This window comes from Mixophyes fleayi, chromosome 2, assembly GCF_038048845.1.
Source record: "Mixophyes fleayi isolate aMixFle1 chromosome 2, aMixFle1.hap1, whole genome shotgun sequence".
Lineage (NCBI taxonomy): Eukaryota > Metazoa > Chordata > Amphibia > Anura > Limnodynastidae > Mixophyes > Mixophyes fleayi.
The window spans coordinates 332,894,633-332,912,750 of NC_134403.1; the positions used below are offsets into that span (position 1 = coordinate 332,894,633).

The following is an 18,118-nucleotide window of genomic DNA, read 5'->3' on the forward strand; positions in this document are numbered from 1 at the left end:
GTCATATTTTGACGGAGTAGGCAGGTGAAGCGTAGGAGCTGTAGACACCTGGGATGGCACTGGGGAAACGGAGGAAAGCACAGGAGCTTCAATACTAGCTGTAACAGTCTGTCCAGATGTTCCTTGGGAGGTTAACGATTGGTAACATTGAAGTAACAGCTGTTGGCGAGCATCCTGTTGCTCCACACGGCTGACCAGATGCTGCAGCATCTCTTTAGCAGTAGGTTCCGTATCTGGGTCTGTCATGGCCTGATCTTACTGTCACGGGCACTAGGAGTCTTTACCCAGGGATCACCAGGTGATAGGCTTACCAGAGCAGTATAGGTGGTAATATGGTACTCTGGTAGCAGGGTGATCACGGAACAGGAAATAGCAGATGATGAGATGCTCAGGAAAGTCTATGACTAGCAGCACTGGCAATATGGAGGTAGTAATACACGAGGAACTGTATGGACAAAGGACACGTGAAGGTAGTCAGTGGTCTGCGGTAGCAAGTTGTACCACTGCTATAGTGAGGAGGAATGTCCAACAGAAACGAGGAGGTGATGAGAGTCAGCGGTCTGCGGATAGCAAGTTGTACCGCTGTCTGAGTGAAGGAATGGAATCCAAGTGGAGGTATCCGGGGAGTCAGTGGTCTGCGTTAGCAAGTTGTACCACTGCTATGTGAGAGGATACTGGAACAGGTGAAACTGTAAACAGGAGTCAGTGGTCTGCCACTAGCAAGTTGTACTACTGAATATATATGTGAGGAGGTGCACGGGGAGAGACTGCAACACAATATATACACGGGCACCTTGACTTTGATCCACAGTAATATGCACAATATAAATGTATAAATGACTGAACAACACTGCCAATATAGAAAGTCTCTTGAAGTAATCCGGCATGAGATAACACAGTCAATGATGGCAGTAGAGTCAGCAGATAGTACACTCCAGAGGAGAACCAACACAGTCAATGATGGCAATAGACTCAGCGGATAGTACACTCCAGAGGAGAACCAACACAGTCCAGCAAGGTATGCAATACACAGCACAGTCAATGGGAAGTATGCATACCGTGGTTCAGGAGAAGGCAGTCAGACAGGAGTGCAGAGATACCTGAAGGGCAGGAGGCCAGCAGGATACAAGTCCCTGGATGGGTGAAGCAGGGGTCTAGCAGGTGCAGCGCACAGGTAGGTAGACCAGCAGGGAACACAGGAAGGCGTGGAGAGCGGATCAGCAGTAGATGGATGAGTAGCGCTGAGAAGTAACAGCAGCGGGTCTCTGCGGGAACACGGAGGTAACCAATAGCAACCAGCAGGTGCAGTAACGATGGGACACCGGAGCAGAGTTGAACTGGAACAGATGATCACGGAGAGTAGCGGGTAGCAATAGTGGCAGCAGACTCAAGGAAACACGGTAGAGTAGACAAGGACTGAAGACTGAAGCGCACAGAGGCAGCGGATAGGAATCAGCTAAACAGTCACGATGAAACACAGACGGGTTGCAGGTTGAAGACTGTAGTGCACGGAGGCAGCGGGTAGGAATCAGCTAGCAGTCACGATGATGAAACACAGACGAGTTGCAGGTTGAAGACTGTAGTGCACGGAGGCAGCGGATAGGAATCAGCCAAACAGTCACGATGATGAAACACAGACGAGTTGCAGGTTGAAGCCTGTAGTGCACGGAGGCAGCGGATAGGAATCAGCTGGCAGTCACAATCATGAACAGGTGAGTGGATGTGGTTGAAGCCTGTAATGCACGGAGGCAGCGGATAGGCATCAGCTAACAGTCCCAATGATACATGGTAGAGTTGAAGTGATTAGAAGACTGTAGTGCACGGAGGCAGCGGATAGGAATCAGCTCACAGTCACGATGATACAGTAGATGGTAGAAGTGGTATGGGAACCACAGAAGCAGAAGTGGTTTGGAAACCACAGAGGTAGAAGTGGTTTGGAAACCACAGGAATCAGCAGGGCTGAATAAACAAGGAAACACAGGAACACCTTCAGAGACTCATGGGGAATGAGACTCCAAGATCAGGCAACGTGGTGTTGACCACAGGTGCTTAATATAGGGAGGTTGCCTGATCTGCCAATTAAGTTAAAGGAACATACACTGGAGGTATAGAAAGGGCTGCGCATGCGCAGTCCCTCAGGATGGAGGACGGCCACGGTTCCTAAATGTCCGGGAAGAAGCACTCACAGTCCGGTGAGTGACAGTTTGCCAGTTTACACATGCACAGTGGAGCTGAGAGCCCTGACTCGAGCTCTCAATTTCACTTGTTTTGGGCTTCTTTTAAAACAATGATTATTTCGCAAGTATTCCTGACTGAAACAAAACATTAAAATAAATAAATAAAGCACCTTTTTCAACGAATATTTCCTGCTCGAAAAGACCACCGCAAGTCTTGCTAAATAGGCTGTCACCTGACAATGCCGGCGAAGGTAAGCAGCCGATGATAACCTTTCATAGATAGGGAGAAGCCCTATCTCTGACTAAAACACCAGTTTCCTCCAGAGGCTTTTCTGAGCCTTTCCAGCAATTGCAAGAGCCAATGCAGTTATGGAGCAGGCTGCGCTCAGAACAACACAGTCTTTCCCCAGAGTTGCTACAGCTCCTTTTTACAGGCATAGTATACATACATATTATACACAACAAAAGCCCCCTTATTGAAAGGAGAACGAGTCTTGGCGGGTTTAAGTTGTATTGAACATACCTTACTTACGTTTAAGTACTTAAGGGAATTAATTTGAATTGAGAATAGCTAACTATTCTTAACATATCTCGAAGGAGTATTGGTGATGCCATTTTGGGGGAGACCTTTGAAAGATAGAAAGGAAAGAGTTGTCAAGTGTGATGAAGAGAATACGTCAACTTCAAGAATGGGAGCGCTCAGGGTGCAGGTGAACCTGATTTATGTGAGAGTTGGGTGTTGAGAGCATGGGTGCAGGATATGACATACTTGTGTATGTTTAGCGGATTATATATAACCACCTTGTAAATAAAGCCATAATATGACTTTATGGGGTCATCAGGTAGGGAGGATACAATAGCACAACACATCCATGCAGACAGGCATTTCAAAATGGAGTCCAAAGTGGGGCAAGAAAACAGCAAGGGTACCCATAAAGATTGGGGCTCAAAGAGGCAGAATGGGAATGTGTCTCCCAGCACTAGGTTCAACTTAATCCAGGGCACTGTGTGGAGCATATATATCCTCCTTGTAATTGCATTATTACACTTTGGTGTTGAGGGCATGATGATGATCAGGGGCAGGCTGGGCTGGGGGGTAGGGGGGCATTTGCCCCCTGGGCTGGTCCCATAGAGGGCTACCTTGGGCTGGATCACTGGGCCATCTGCATTTTTTTTACATTAAAATAGGCTGCTGAGTCGATTCTTGCCCCCCAGGCTAAAATTCACCAGCCCTCCCCTGATGATGATACCCATTGCCGCAGACCTCACAACTATAAAATGAAGATTTTTGATACAGCAAATCATGTATTTGCCCCATCATTCCCGACCACTATGCCCGCTCTCAGGCGGGGCCAGGATGATCCAATTTGCATGGCCACACCTAATGCACCAGGATCTCCCAAAGGGGAAATATAAAATGTTGGCAAGTATGGTTATAACTTATTATCATGTTATAGCTAATGCTTATCTGACATTACAATGTAAAATGCACGTTTTTTTTTAACCTGCTTCCTTGTAAAAGTAGATTACCTCCACAGAACTGCAACATGGATGTGCAAAACAGTATCCATTTAACGTGAAGATTAAGTTCCAAAGAGCTGGTGGAAAATTCCTTTTGTGGCATGAAAATATCCTCGTACTTCTTTCTACAACACGGAGCCCACATAAAAATGCATCGTCTCTATCACTTTATCTCAATAATCTTGCTCCACAAAAATGCAGCAGTGCGTTTACTCTGCCTGTACTCAATGCCCTCACTCCTCCCAAATACTTCTTTCAGCTTCCTAAGTGACCACCGCTATCTGTGTGTATTCCGTGTGACTCCACTCTGATGTTATTAATCTACATATTTTAATACAAACTTTCAGATTTTTGGGGGGAGATAAATAAAACTTTCTGTTGGTACCATAACTGAGGAAATATATTTAACATTTTTTGTAAAACCAGGCTAAAAAAACAATACTAATAATTTTGGAATACTAAAAAATGTCAGTATTACCATAAATAAAAACATTTTCAGGGGTTAAGACAATTCTTAAAAACATTATATTTTCATTCTTCCTATCTGCTCCCATTCTGTACGAACCCAGAATGCTGGAGGAGGAAGCAGCATTCTACTCTAAATATAAGAGTTTGGATCTGTACTCCGGATAACAGCTGCAGTACCACTGGTTATTGGCTATGCAGTTGTTATATTAACAACTACTAAACCTTAGACTGCTCACTTGTCTGCGTAGTTCGGTATGTTTACTACGGATGTTATTATTGCAGATGCCTCTGCCCTTCTCCGTGCCCTTATTCAAGATGTCCGCGCACAATTCCTCTCAGTAGTATTTCATTGGTTCAGTGGCATCACATGATTAGCCTTGTGATCATGTGATAGTATGGTCATGTGATTGTATAACACAGGAAGATGCTGCTGAGGGCACTGCAGCATTTGTGTCTGGGAAACTTGTCCAGTGGCGTTAAACAGGCATTAGGTCGTTGCTGTGTGCAAGCTGCTAACAGGAGCTTCAGAGGAACTCTAGGATGGGATGTTCCTACTCCTACCAGCATCAGGGGCCCCAGCACCTCATATCTATGTGTAATGACCTCAGGTACACAGGGTAGGTCATGTGACAACAAAAAGACCCCTTCATCCTTCATGCTATTAGCTGCTGCAGGTGAGAGCAATATCTACTTATAGGTGATCATGCTTCTAATCTACCCAGATGCATGTTTTAAAGGTATTTGCTATTTAAAGAAAAAAAACAAAACCTATGTTTGATTGCTGCTTTATATTTATCTTGTGGAAGAGAGTACAGTCTGATATCTATTTTTTTAAAATGCTCTTAAAAACACCACAGGTAGATTAAAAAAAAAATTATGGGCAGCTATTAATGTTTCCATTAATGTGTTGTGCTTGTATTACAGGAAAATCAATATTTTGGTACCTTTAAAAAAAAGTTAACATCTGCTCCATATTTATGCCCTTGTCTTATACCAGAATTAGAATGTTTCATATTAAAGCATTAACATTATGTTTAACTGAAATTACGACGATGGACACAGTTTGACATATCTTCCCTGAGTAAAATGGCTTAACAATAGAGTAGCAGTGTTTGCAAATCGTTTTACAACCCAAGAGCTCTGGGGGCACATTTATCAATCATCAGCAAAAATGAAAAATAGTTATCAATCCTTATCGCATGGATAAGGATTGAACTATTTCTCCAATTTATTAAAAACGGATCACAGAAACAGCAGTTCCAATAAACTGCTGTTTCTGTGATAAAAAAAAATCATACTTACCCCGCCTCTTCGGAACGCGATGCCCACGGATCTCCTCCAGGTGTTCTTCACTTGTCTTCTTACAGCAATTGCGCATGTGCAGTTCGAAAAACTGCACATGCGCAAAAAAACATCCCCGCTCTGTCTCTGCAACTATAGTTTCAGAGAGAGCGGTGAGTGACAGGGAGGGATTATGTGATCCCTCCACACATGCGCTGTCCAGCTCTGCTCTTCGGAGCAGAGCTGACAGCACTGAAATCTGACAATTTTGATAATGTACGCCAGCTTCAGCTGGTGTACATTATCAAGAGAAGTTACCGGAAAAAACTATTTTTCGGAACTTGTTAGATTGCGGCCAGGAGCAGTCACCATACTGTTGAATGGTGACTGCTCCCAAAAATGAAGAGTGCAAAGCAGCAGATATCCACGATATCTGCTGCGATGCACCTTTCATAAATATGCGTAGAACACAGAGGGAACTTAATTTCACGGTAAGTGCTCTATTGTGCTTTATTAAATATGCCCCCTGGTGTCTCTGCTGTGATCCCTGTACAATATATGAGCTTAAGGCTTATTGTTACCACCCCCTTCCCTTTTCTGTAAATGCAGATGGATTTGTATAGTCTATTTAGCTGTTACAAGAGGTTTTCTAAATTGGGAACACGGACATCAATGCACAGCACTCCCACAATATTACAGAAATTATATATATGATATTCCATACTGCCACTACTGCTGCCTCATTCTAAAACTAACGTATTTCGTTCACTTACATTTTCCATACTGTTACTTCTATATTTCCACATTGACCTCTGATATATAATTTTATGATGAGATGGATAAAATATAGATATCCTTAAAATCAGCACATGCAGATTTTGTACAGTATAAAGCTTTGTTTGCCAACAGAACCACTTGTAATATTTTATGTAAAGTATATAATTTTATTTAACCTGGAGAAACCCATATGCTGGAATTACAGAATTAGAAAAGGTAATTGTGGCACCTGTCGGAGGTTGCAGTGGTTATGTGACAGGCACCCTAGGGCATTGGGCCTGGTTGGATGACATGATTTACATGTTATAGCCACATTGAATGTGATCACTGCAACTTTACTGTTAATATTGATTTTCAGCATTTTCTCTCTTCTCTAAACCTGTTGACAAGGAGGATGAAGGGCTTACAGAATCTGAAGAAAATATAGTTTATCTTTTAAAGACGGCCAAGGTAGGTTTCCTTTCAAATCATTTTCACCTAAACTAAATGGTGTTTGGCATGAGCAAAGGACTGAAGGGACATGGTCATAGCAGGGATGTGGATCTTTATTTCTACAGGCTTGGTGGCTTAAAAATGCTGGGTATAAACCTTCACACAATGCTTCGGCAGTTTTTCACTATCCTAGAACACGTCCCTTCACTCGAGAAAATGGATGTGATAGTGGTTGTTTCTGGTTGTCCTATATGACTTGCACATTATTCTACAAGATGTCTGAGCAACCATTGTTTTAATTAAGAATAGTGGAAAGTATGAGAGAGTATAAAATGCCTGTAGGCATTTATCAAAAAAACCTCATACATGTCAACTTTCAAAACTTCTCCCCCTGTCATGTGACGGGGGTAGGAGGGGGTGTGGTGACATCCTTGGGTCACCATAGCCCTGCCCCCACTATAAAATGCTGAAATTCACGGCATTAAATAGCAGGGGCAGGGCTTAATGATGCCATTAAGCCTCGCCCCCATCATTCAATACCGTGAATTTCGTCGAATCCGGGAGGTTTGCCTACTCTTCCGGGAGGACTTCTCGAAATTCGTGAGCCTTCCGGGAGAGTAGGCAAGTATGAAATGCCTAAAATATGGTTTTGGGTTCAGTTAAGATAACATATGGAGTTTTACTTACCAGGGTTACTAGAAAACATTCTAAGCCAATGCCCAGTCTCCTGCTAACTTTCAGTGCTGCTTAGATTTAAACATAAATCACTTGTTGATGCGCCTCAACTGTGAATTTACAATTTGCCTGCACTGGGTTAACAAGGGAATGATATTGACAGCACCAGTTATTGAATGTACTGATAATCAGTAATTATACTATATATGCTTGCTATATGTTTGTAGTGTACTATGACAAGTTTCCAGTTTTACTGTACAGAATGTGTTTGGGGTTGTAACACTAAAACATAAAGCTTGTTGTATTCTCCAAGTCACTACTGTGTTGGCAACAACTTTAAACTAGAATAGGTTGTTCTACCTTCTGTCTCTTTGTTCATTATTTCCCTTTTAATGTCTAGTAAGGTGTGTGTGTATGTGTGTGTATATATATATATATATATATATATATATATATATATATATATGTGTATGTGTGTGTGTGTATAAAAACAAACAGAAGATATATATGGCGCTAATCACCACAGCGTGTGTACTAGGATAAATATCTCAAAACACATTTACATAAGATCAATCCCAAACAAAAGGTCCATATAAGTATCACTTGACTCCTATACGAGTGGCAGCCTTGATAACCTGAAACCAGATGGTCGGTCCGGACAAGGATAATACTGCAACATAAAGACAGGCGGGGCGCCTCTAAGTGTAACATCAAATGTATAGAGTGGGAATAAGTAATAACATGCGTACCGTGAAGTAAGCAGCAGTGAGTATCGAAGGGTAGATGGAGTAGCCTCTGCTATGATCGTATTCCTCCAAATCTCCGCCAATCAGCACATCAATGTGAAAAAAGCAAACATAGTATAATACCGTAATGTATTCAATAGGGGCAGTTCACCAGTACACCCCGCGATTCTATGGAGTGTCTGAGACCTCAATCCCAGAGATCATTACAGGACACCCGTGTGAGTGCAAAAAATGTCTAAAATCTGCATACCGGATATCATGAGGAATCTCACATCTCAAGAGACTTGATAGTAGCTAAGTACATGTGCCACACCATTAGCTTCACAATCCCAACTTTTATGCAGCATAAATGTAAGAGACTTTGTAATTCCTTCCTCATATATGTATGTATTAGGTGTTGTCTGTTTTAATATGATATTAACTTTTCTTTTGCTCGTATTAGCTTAGTATTATGAAAGGTGAGATGGAAGAAGCAGAAGAGATTTTACACAAGACCCTTCACCTGGCTCAAGAATGTGAGAGCAAGCGGGCCATTACTTATACCTATGATTTGGTATTTTGTTTTTTTGTTGTTCGAGTTTATGGGGCTGCCTGATTTACAAATTCTTCTTAACATGTACTTTAATTATGTTTTCCATTGCCAATTTTGCTTTGTGCTAAACCAATGTAAGAAAAGGTTAATTATTTATACACTGTAAGGTCTTAAGCTGGGTACACACTACAGAATTTTTCACCAACTTTTTATGCCGATCGATTTTACATCCGATCGATGGTCCGATCGCTCGGTCCATGGACTGCATACACACTAGCCTTGTTTTAGACGATAAAGGGAAGAGCGGACGTCCCGTTAGCAACTTTTTACAGCTATGTTGTCGTGAGCAATGACTGTAATTTCGTACTCATTGTCGTGGATCGGTCGGAAACTTATACACTCTACACAACGGAAACGAGATTGGAACGGAAATATTTAACGGTACGACAAACCAAAGGAGGCGACAATCGTCCATTTGGGCAGACTTTCGACCATCGTGTCACTGCACACACTGACCCGACCTTTGAACGAGCGGTCATATGTCGGCTGATTGAGCCGATTATTGGACGAAAACCGTGTAGTGTGTTCCCAGCTTTACTGTTTAGCTATATGTTTAATTGGTAATTTAATAGCAGTTGCATTACAGGAGATTTTTTGAAAGGGGAAACCTTACATCTTGGAGAATATGGGACATTACAGGACAGAGCACATGGCCAACTAATAGTGTCCTGTTCTGAGGGGGAGGTGATCCCAGGCAGATTTGTTGTGGATTAGATGGGTTAGAGCAGGAAGTATTTCCAAGTAATGGGAGTTTCCTTTCATGTTATCTTTAACTTGGCTGTTATTCACATCCTTCTATTATGTTACTTAGCATTTCAATCTATCTTCAGATGGCAAACCTGGCTCTTCTGAGAGGCAGCTATGACCACGTGAGTATAGTGTACACGACCTGCACATACCTATACTTATATGAATGAAAATGCCTGGGTGTTATGTTGGTTCGTTATAAAATTAGTGCTCCAATTGTTGTTGTTGTGATATAAAACATAGTTGTGTCTTATCTTAACGAGAGCATAATGATAAAACATTACAATCCACCAATAACAAAGCTATGGTCCTCTGCCTTCTTTTCTATTGGTTAGTTACACAGATAACAAACAATAACAATAACAGATAATAAAGGGGCATATTCAATTCCGATCCGCGGTAACGCGCTTTACAGCGGAAAATGCGCAGTAATACCGTACCGCAATAACGTGGATTTTCGTACACGCAGCCCTATGAATTTCGATTTGACAGAATGTATCACTTGTTTTTATTGTGGGTTTGTTTGTGTTTAGGTTTGTAGATAACATATTATGGGGGGGATTCAATTGGTCGCATTACGGGGCTTGCACATTATTACTGTTATTACGGTAATTGCTACGAGCAGAAAGCCAGGTTAAAACTACCGTAATAACGGTAATAGTTTTAACGCCCCGCTAATTCGGGGGGGAATTGAATTCCCCCCCTAAGTCTCTTAACACTAAAACCACTAGCTGGAGAATTCTTTGTTAATCTGATAACATTGACTTGAAAGTTCATTTGGTTGCATCCAACTTGCAGTCACTGGACAGTCGCTGACAATTTAATAAGTCAGTCACTTAGTGTGGGCTAAGAATTCCGCAGCTGTCTGATGTCACCCATCACCTAGACCCAGAGAATGTACATTGAAAAATGCAGCAGTCTAAAAATTAAATCACTCAGTTTTACCTGCATATTTCTTCCAGTTTTAATGCACATATAAAACACATGACATTCGGCAGAAAGAAAAACGTATATGTGTATGTGGCAGGGCAAGAAACTGCCACATCTGAGGAATGGGATACCCCACTGGAAGTCAGAATGAAGTCCCACCCATTTCGCATAAGGGAGGAGCTTAGGCCTATTAAGGGGTCAAATTCAGTCTATTATTGGCTGGTGTCTGGGGAGGGTGGAAGTCTCGCAGCGCTTTACTAAAGGATCCTATATACCCAGAACTGTGTTCATCGCTCTGGTTTGCTGTTCATGTGTGTTCCAGTGTTGTGCTGGCTCAAGACTTTGGCTGGTGACTTGATGTAAACCCACTACAGTGTAAACGAACTCTCAATTGAATTTTATCAGTTACTAATGTACTAAAGTTCATTCGCCAAACACGTACAGAAACCTGTGGTTGGATTATAACTATTTCTTGATTCACATTTGTATTTATTTTTTTATTTATTTAAATACAATTTTTGTTTTTAAATAAAGGCAGAAAAGTTATTCAAGACCACTATGATATACATGTTGGATGGAGGTGTGAAACAGGTAGGCCTGTTCTTGATGACTGTTACTTTGTTTCTCATGTTAGATGCAATGGTTTTTTCTGCAAATATAATAATATATTTTAAAATGTACGAAACGTAAAACTAGTGAAAACACCGCCAGTGGTATGTTGTATTATAAGCCTTCGAATAAATAAACAAAACTGTGTATAATATTTACCATGTAACTATATTTTTTGAAATTCATGAAAGACCCATTCATCTATAGGAAGAGATTAGTATTGAGAAACAAATGAAAATAACGGTGATACTATTGGGTCTCAAATTTTCACTGACTTTCTAGAGAAAAATAAAAACGATTATTATCTTTAAACAAAAAAAACGTTGTTAGAACTGACCTCATATGCCAATAGCAAAAGTATTGGCACAAAGTGATCAGCACAAACAATAAAATGCAAATGATATAGTTATTATAGTAATCAACATTCTCCTAGCAATAATAAAGTCCACAGTTAATTAGTATGACACAGTGAAGTGGTGATTTGTTAAACAGTTCGCTTTATTTAATTTTTTTCTTATTTCTCAGGATGACAATTCATTTATTGAAATTTCACTCAAGCTGGCTAGTATCTACGCTGCACTGAACAAGTAAGCCACCATATGCAATTGCTCCTTCTACCACAAGGGTGCACTGTCCCATTGTTTTCTTACAGCTCATGTCTGTCATGATTATCTCGCACGGGACTTGGTTCTTCTAACACATAATCCTTCTGAAATCTTTCATGCACCATAGGGAGGACTTGGCAGCGGCAGGGTACCAGTTCTGCATCGTGAGTCTGGATGAAAAGATTGAGAGGGAAAAAGACCTGCCTGAGGAGGTCTTGACAGGTGGGATAGCATATATATATATAATATACAGGGTGATTCAAAAGTCGCAGTACACCCTTTTATTTCAAAAACTCTACAGGAAATTGGGAAACCTGAATACTCCAGTAAGGTATGGGTGACGTGGTCTATCTTTTACGGTATGTACCAAACATGGGCGCCATCTTAAAATCGGCCCAATTCCTGTAGAGTTTTTGAAATAAAAGGGTGTACTGCGACTTTTGAATCACCCTGTATATATTATAGCATCAGCAGTAAGTAGATGTTTAAATAGCAATAGAATACAGTGTAAACTGTATAGTTCTCAGTAGATGTACATCCTCACTGCTATGTAAAGGGTCCAAGTGACCTCCACTTTCTATGGACAGGTTCCCAAGTTCTATTGTACCCAAAAATGTAATACTAGAATACAACCACAGAATTCACATTAATGATTTTCACCATGATCGTACAGTGTATTCTATAGTCCCCTCTAGCCTTCATAATCTGGCTGCATACTAGCTGGTCTAATAAATCGCATACTATACATATTTTCATTGTACATTACTAGTTTTACTTCTCTTTGGCAACAGCGCTGGACTTTAGCATTTGGTAAGACTGTCACAAAATTGCCATTGTTCTTTGCACTTTAATTGATTTTTATTTGCCCTTGCAGCAGAGGAAAGGACAAACACTCGGCTTCTTTTAGGACTGTGTCTGGATTCATATGCACGTTACCTAGTAGCCATCAAGCAGCTGACGCATGCGCAGTCCTTGTATGAAAAAGCACTGCAGATCTGCAAGGAGGAGCAGGGAGAACTACACCCACAGGTTAATGCAAAGCTGCCCTCGTTCAGTGCACAATCTGTACTGTGCTAACAAAGCTGTATATACCTATATATTCATAGACAGTGAAGAAGGGGAGGAGGCATTAACACATTTAGGCTAGAGTGACATGAGTGCTCTGTGCAGTTTTTAAACTCTTATACACTACTCACTTTCACATACAGGCAGCGTAAATCTGTGAATGATGGGGCAGCACGGTGGCGAAGTGGTTAGCACTTCTGCCTTACAGCACTGGGGTCATGAGTTCAATTCCCGACCATGGTCTTATCTGTGATGAGTTTGTATGTTCTCCCTGTGTTTGCGTGGGTATCCTCCGGGTGCTCCGGTTTCCTCCCACACTCCAAAAACATACAGGTAAGTTAATTGGCTACTAACAAATTGACCCGTGTGTGTGTGTGTGTGTTAGGGAATTTAGACTGTAAACTCCAGTGGGGCAGGGACTGATGTGAATGAGTTCTCTGTACAGCGCTGCGTAATTAGTGGCGCTATATAAATAAATGGTGATGATGATGGCTGTATCAGTGCTGCCTACTACACTCAGGCAAATAGTGTGCAGGTCCCCACTTGCTAGAGATTAAATATACAGGCATACTAAGCTTAGTAGATACTGCTTACATGGAGTTACATTAAAAGTTCTATTTTAAAAAAATGTTTTCATCTTTTTGCCTTAATTCACTTTCTTATTTAATAATATGGTGCTGTGTGTGTGTAAATCTGTAACCCTTAGCAACCAGATGCTTTCTTTCATTTTGAAAACTCTACTAGATAAATTACAGTATCTGGTTAGTTGCATTGGATTACAACACATTTTTACATAGGTTTTTTTTCAACACTTTAATAACCGGTTCACTTGAATGCAATATAATCAAGAGATTATTTTAATTATATAATTATGTAAACTGGTTAATGTACAGACAAAAGGTGCTGAAACCCGTAGCAGTCAATTGGATACAAATGATTATTTTCCATGGCTTAGAAAATCAAAGCAAATGTTGGTTACAATGGGTACAATTACAGAACCTTTTACATGTGATTTACGTTCCACTTCTGGTCCTTTCATGCAGACTGTGACTCTGCTCAGTGACTTGGCCTCCGTGATGGAAGCACAGGGCCGTTATGATGAAGCTTACATCTTGGTGAATCAAGCACTTGGTTTGGCTGAAAAGACCGAGCACCCTAATCATCATGTCATACTCTGTAACTTGGCAATGATCCTCATGCATCAAGGTACACAAGACAATTACAGCTACAGAGTATAAACGTTTCATAGCAGCTTACAACACTGGCGTTCTCAAGAGACCTAATAATATGCATACATATTTGTGTGTATTATATACTAGGCAGCCTTTATCATATATTGGGACAAAAGCATCTGCCTAAAATCTAGATTTCAAGAATTAGCATACTGATCAATAACACCGCTCTCTGAATAATATAAATACAATCTTTGTGTGTGTAGTCATTGGGAGACAACTGCAATTAGGCCCCATAGTCTAAACATCAGAGTCTGTCCTGCTTAGTAACAGGTCCAGTTGTTTGATGGTCAGGCCAAATGATCGTATTGTGTGTGCCCATTATTAGGCTGGTATTTTACTATAAGTAGGTGCCTTACTATATATAAAATCTTAATTACAAAATACTCTCATCATGCCATCCACCTTATAACTAAAGCGTTATTCTGGTTTTACATGTTTGTTTATTTCGTCTTTCTGAATCAGGGATGGATCACTCAGCAGATACTGAGCAGATCTTTAAGGACGCACTGACAATGGCAGAGGAGAAAAAGGACTCTGAGTCTATTCGGTACATCCAGGAAGGACTCTCCGAACTGTCCAGGAGGCAGCGGAAGAATAAAGATCAAAATCCATCACATTCTCCAACAAAATAGCCAGCAGATTACTATGTTCCACTGCACAGATGTTTGGGAAATTTCAGATAATATATGCTGGACTTATAATAAACACAGATTGATTATAATCTATTCGTCTTATTGGTAGTAATCCTAGACCGTATAGCTGTAACAGTCCTATTTTTCATTCACTCAAATACTGTATGAAGACCCAGGCATACAACAGTCCTATATAACTTAAAACGTTCTTTCAAAGGATGTACAAATCTAACAATTTTACATGCTCAAATCAGTGTAATATAATTTAGACTTGAACTTTAGCCGAAAAAGTTTCATGCACCCTTTTACGATATTCCTTGTTGACACGTGAAACAAGTGGGGATTGGGGAAGTCGGACTCCAATTTCTGTTGTGGGAAGTGTTAGTGCTGTCTTCAGAATAGAGCGGAACAAGGAATTTACCTGTTTTAATGTGAATCTATAAAGATAATTTAGATGGGATTATCGACTTGAACTCCTACTCTAATCCTTTTACATATAAGCTTTATTCCTGCCTCTCTCTGGGGAAACAGTTGCCAGGTGACTACATTCAGTGTTAACACTAAACACAATGTGACATATTTGGTGATATTGTTATACGGTGTATGCAAGTATTGCAAAACTATTTATACTGACAACATCAGAGGAGCGTCCATAGACACGCGTGTTGTGAGTCACTGTCATATAGCTTTGTTGATGTTTCTATCCTCTCTCATACCAGGTATTTCTCCAAGTAACTGGAAGACACATGCTCATGAAATGGAAGAATTGAGTGAGGGGGGGGTTAATTCAATTTAGCGTGAGCAGCCGCAATGTGTCTCGTAAATAGTCTGCAGAGAGACACATTGGGCCTGATTCATTAAGGAAAGGAAAGCAAAAAAAATGAGTAACTTCGAAACTTAGCAAAACCATGTTACACTGCAAGGGGGGCAAATGAGTTTATTTTGCATGTAATGGAAATACTGGCTGTTTTTCCATGTAGCACACACATACTTGATAGCTTTATTTTTCCACTGAATTTAAAAATTGATCTAGGACATGCTCTACTCAATTATAAATCTGCCATCACATTTTAAATTTACCTCCCTCCAATGCAACATGGTTTTGCCAAGGTTCAAAGTTGCTAATTTTTTTACTTTTCTTAATGAATCGGGCCCATTGAGGTATTTTATTTTACTTTTTCCCCCCTTGTTTTATGTTTTTCTCGAATCTCCACTTATTTTACCCTCGCATTCGAATGCGAGGAGAAGAGGAGCAGAGATTCTGTATCATATTGGCCTGCAATGTCCATCACGGTGATGTTTGTCGGCACGTCGGCAGCAATTGAATTCCCCCCTTGGTATACAGGTTACATTAAATCTTTTGCTCTGTGCCAGATTAACAACAGCAAAGTGAAACTTTGGGTATTATATTATCATGTAATCTGGCACACTGGGCCAGGAAAATAAGACTGACCCTCTACTAGTGTGTCCAAGCAGCCTTCTGTAATTTGTAACTTTGCTCTTTTGAGTATATACAATTTTTGTTTTCCTGTACACCCCACATTATAACTATATCACCCACAGTTTTTCCTGTGTTTATTGATCTCTATGACCATGATCATCCGGTACTTCCAGTACATCGGTTATACCTATGGTTTTCATCTGTTCAAATAATTTTGTTCCAGATTTTAATTTGCAGCGTAAAAACTCTGCATCAATACATTTCTACGTATTTTCAAAAACGATGGTCATAAGCCATTAATACAGAAGACTATGACTTATTATTTGTTTCTGTTTTCCACTCCAGTAACATTTTGAGGAGGGAGAACCTACAGATAAGATAGTCGGTGCTGATATTCTATTTCAGTAGATTATGGTATGTGCAGACATTTAGCTGCAATTTAGGCTTCCTGGATTGGGTGTCTGGAGGGTAAAGATGCTGCTACTTATTATTGAAGGTTTTCTATTGATTTTCCCTTTGTGGTTGGGTTTGCTTCATTTTGTCAAATTTTATATTTCTCGTTTTGTGCATGATATATGGGAAGAACTGAATTTTCAGTTTGACATATGTCTAATGTTGCCCACACAGAGCAAATCTAGTAGGTCAGTGTGGTGATGCACAACAAATTGCCACAATATCGATCCATTTGTGAACCAAAAAATCGTACTGGCCAATCAACATCTGGGGTTATTTTTTTTTTTAACTTTATTTATTAAAGTTTGTCACAAAGTAATATAAGCAAATAGCATGTACAAAAGGTACAATAGACAGAAAATATCGAGTAGTACAGGCATAATGAGTTGACCAGATATTAATAAAGAGACATTCTGAGATGGACCAAAATAATGGTAACAATGACCTGAACCTGAAAATAGATCTAGAAATGAGGTATAATATAGTGACGAATTGTATCAAGGGGGAAGAAAAAGGAGAAAGGGGGAGCAAGAAAAAAAGTTAAGTTAAGGGAAAGGAAGAAACCGAGACCAGGACCTGGGCCCCCCCGGGAGCCGAATGATGCTGTGACATATATCATCTATCTAAACTTGGTCATAGGAAAAGGGCAGAGGCTATACCAGCTGGGGTTATTTTAATATTGATCAGGCAACATTGAAAATACGGTTGGCCTCAATTGACATGTATACGTCACTGATGGAGATGGATCTCCTCACGTCCAATCACTTCCTGCCATACTCCTATTGGCCACAAATTTAATTGAATCTCCTCAATCCAAACATGCTTAGTCCATTAAAATTATTTGACAACCCCACTAGTATCTTAACAACGACGCCTGCTCCGTTTGTTTAGTGTTGGTTGATAGATGTATAATATTGTGTTCTTTGACATCTATGTACCCCATCCCTCCTCCTTTTCTTTGTATACCCCCCCCCCCTCCTTTTTCCTTCTGTATTATCCCACAAGCTTGTTAGAATTCAATAAAATATATTTATGTTAAAAAAAGAACATTTGGTTGGCTAATGTCCGCAATCTACTGCTGCTCTTATGCATTTTTCTTGGAAAATAACTTAACCCCAGCACAATACCGGAGGAACTCTGGTTTTAAGTGGGAGTTAGGTTACAGCTTTGCAGTCAATATTGACTGTTTTGAACATATTGATATTAAGAAGGAACAACAAACACAAAGGTTTAATTAAGAGTTTATTTAGCTTGGATGATGCAGCCAAACATTCAAGATACTTTAGTGGGAAAATACTAGGGCACTGGCAACTTCAGAGATCTTACAGGATTTACTGCTTGGTCCGCTTATCTAGGCATGGAAAACGTACAGTAGATGGCAGCAATATTCTACCGAAGCCTACAATATGTTAATTTGGTATATAGTGTTAGAAGGCAGCAGCCCTACATCTAAACTTGCATTATTAAAACTAATATTTGTTTGATTCAAGGCTGAATAATACTTTCTCACAACATACCAGGAGCCTGAGTCATCAAGGCACATATCTGCCGATTTTGTGCGTATCTGACACAAAACCACTCTGCCCCCCTAGCAGGGGCTTTCTGCCGACAGCTGCACACTGCAGGTCCGTTCGGCAGTGACAGTGTGCTGCCCGGCTGCTCTGATTGTGTTTTAAACACAATCAGAGCAGCGGGGCAGCACACTGTCACTCAGAGCTGGATTAAGACTCTG

At 40.5% G+C, this 18,118-nt stretch overlaps 1 protein-coding gene across 2 annotated transcripts; it reads left to right on the plus strand.

Moving 5' to 3' along the window:
* The first annotated feature begins 4,555 nt into the window (after positions 1–4,555).
* Positions 4,556–14,581, plus strand: TTC19 (tetratricopeptide repeat domain 19). Of its 2 annotated transcripts, none has more exons than XM_075196923.1 (10): positions 4,556–4,840; positions 6,583–6,674; positions 8,520–8,630; positions 9,500–9,538; positions 10,881–10,937; positions 11,481–11,542; positions 11,688–11,782; positions 12,435–12,589; positions 13,669–13,831; positions 14,323–14,581. In XM_075196923.1, the coding sequence occupies exons 1-10, from the start codon at positions 4,591–4,593 to the stop codon at positions 14,490–14,492; spliced, it is 1,194 nt and encodes a 397-aa protein (XP_075053024.1). In that variant the 5' UTR covers positions 4,556–4,590; the 3' UTR covers positions 14,493–14,581. The 2 variants fall into 2 exon arrangements, with proteins under 2 accessions (XP_075053024.1, XP_075053025.1); XM_075196924.1 differs by having other exon boundaries at positions 4,755–4,840; positions 6,615–6,674.
* The last annotated feature ends 3,537 nt before the right edge of the window (positions 14,582–18,118 follow it).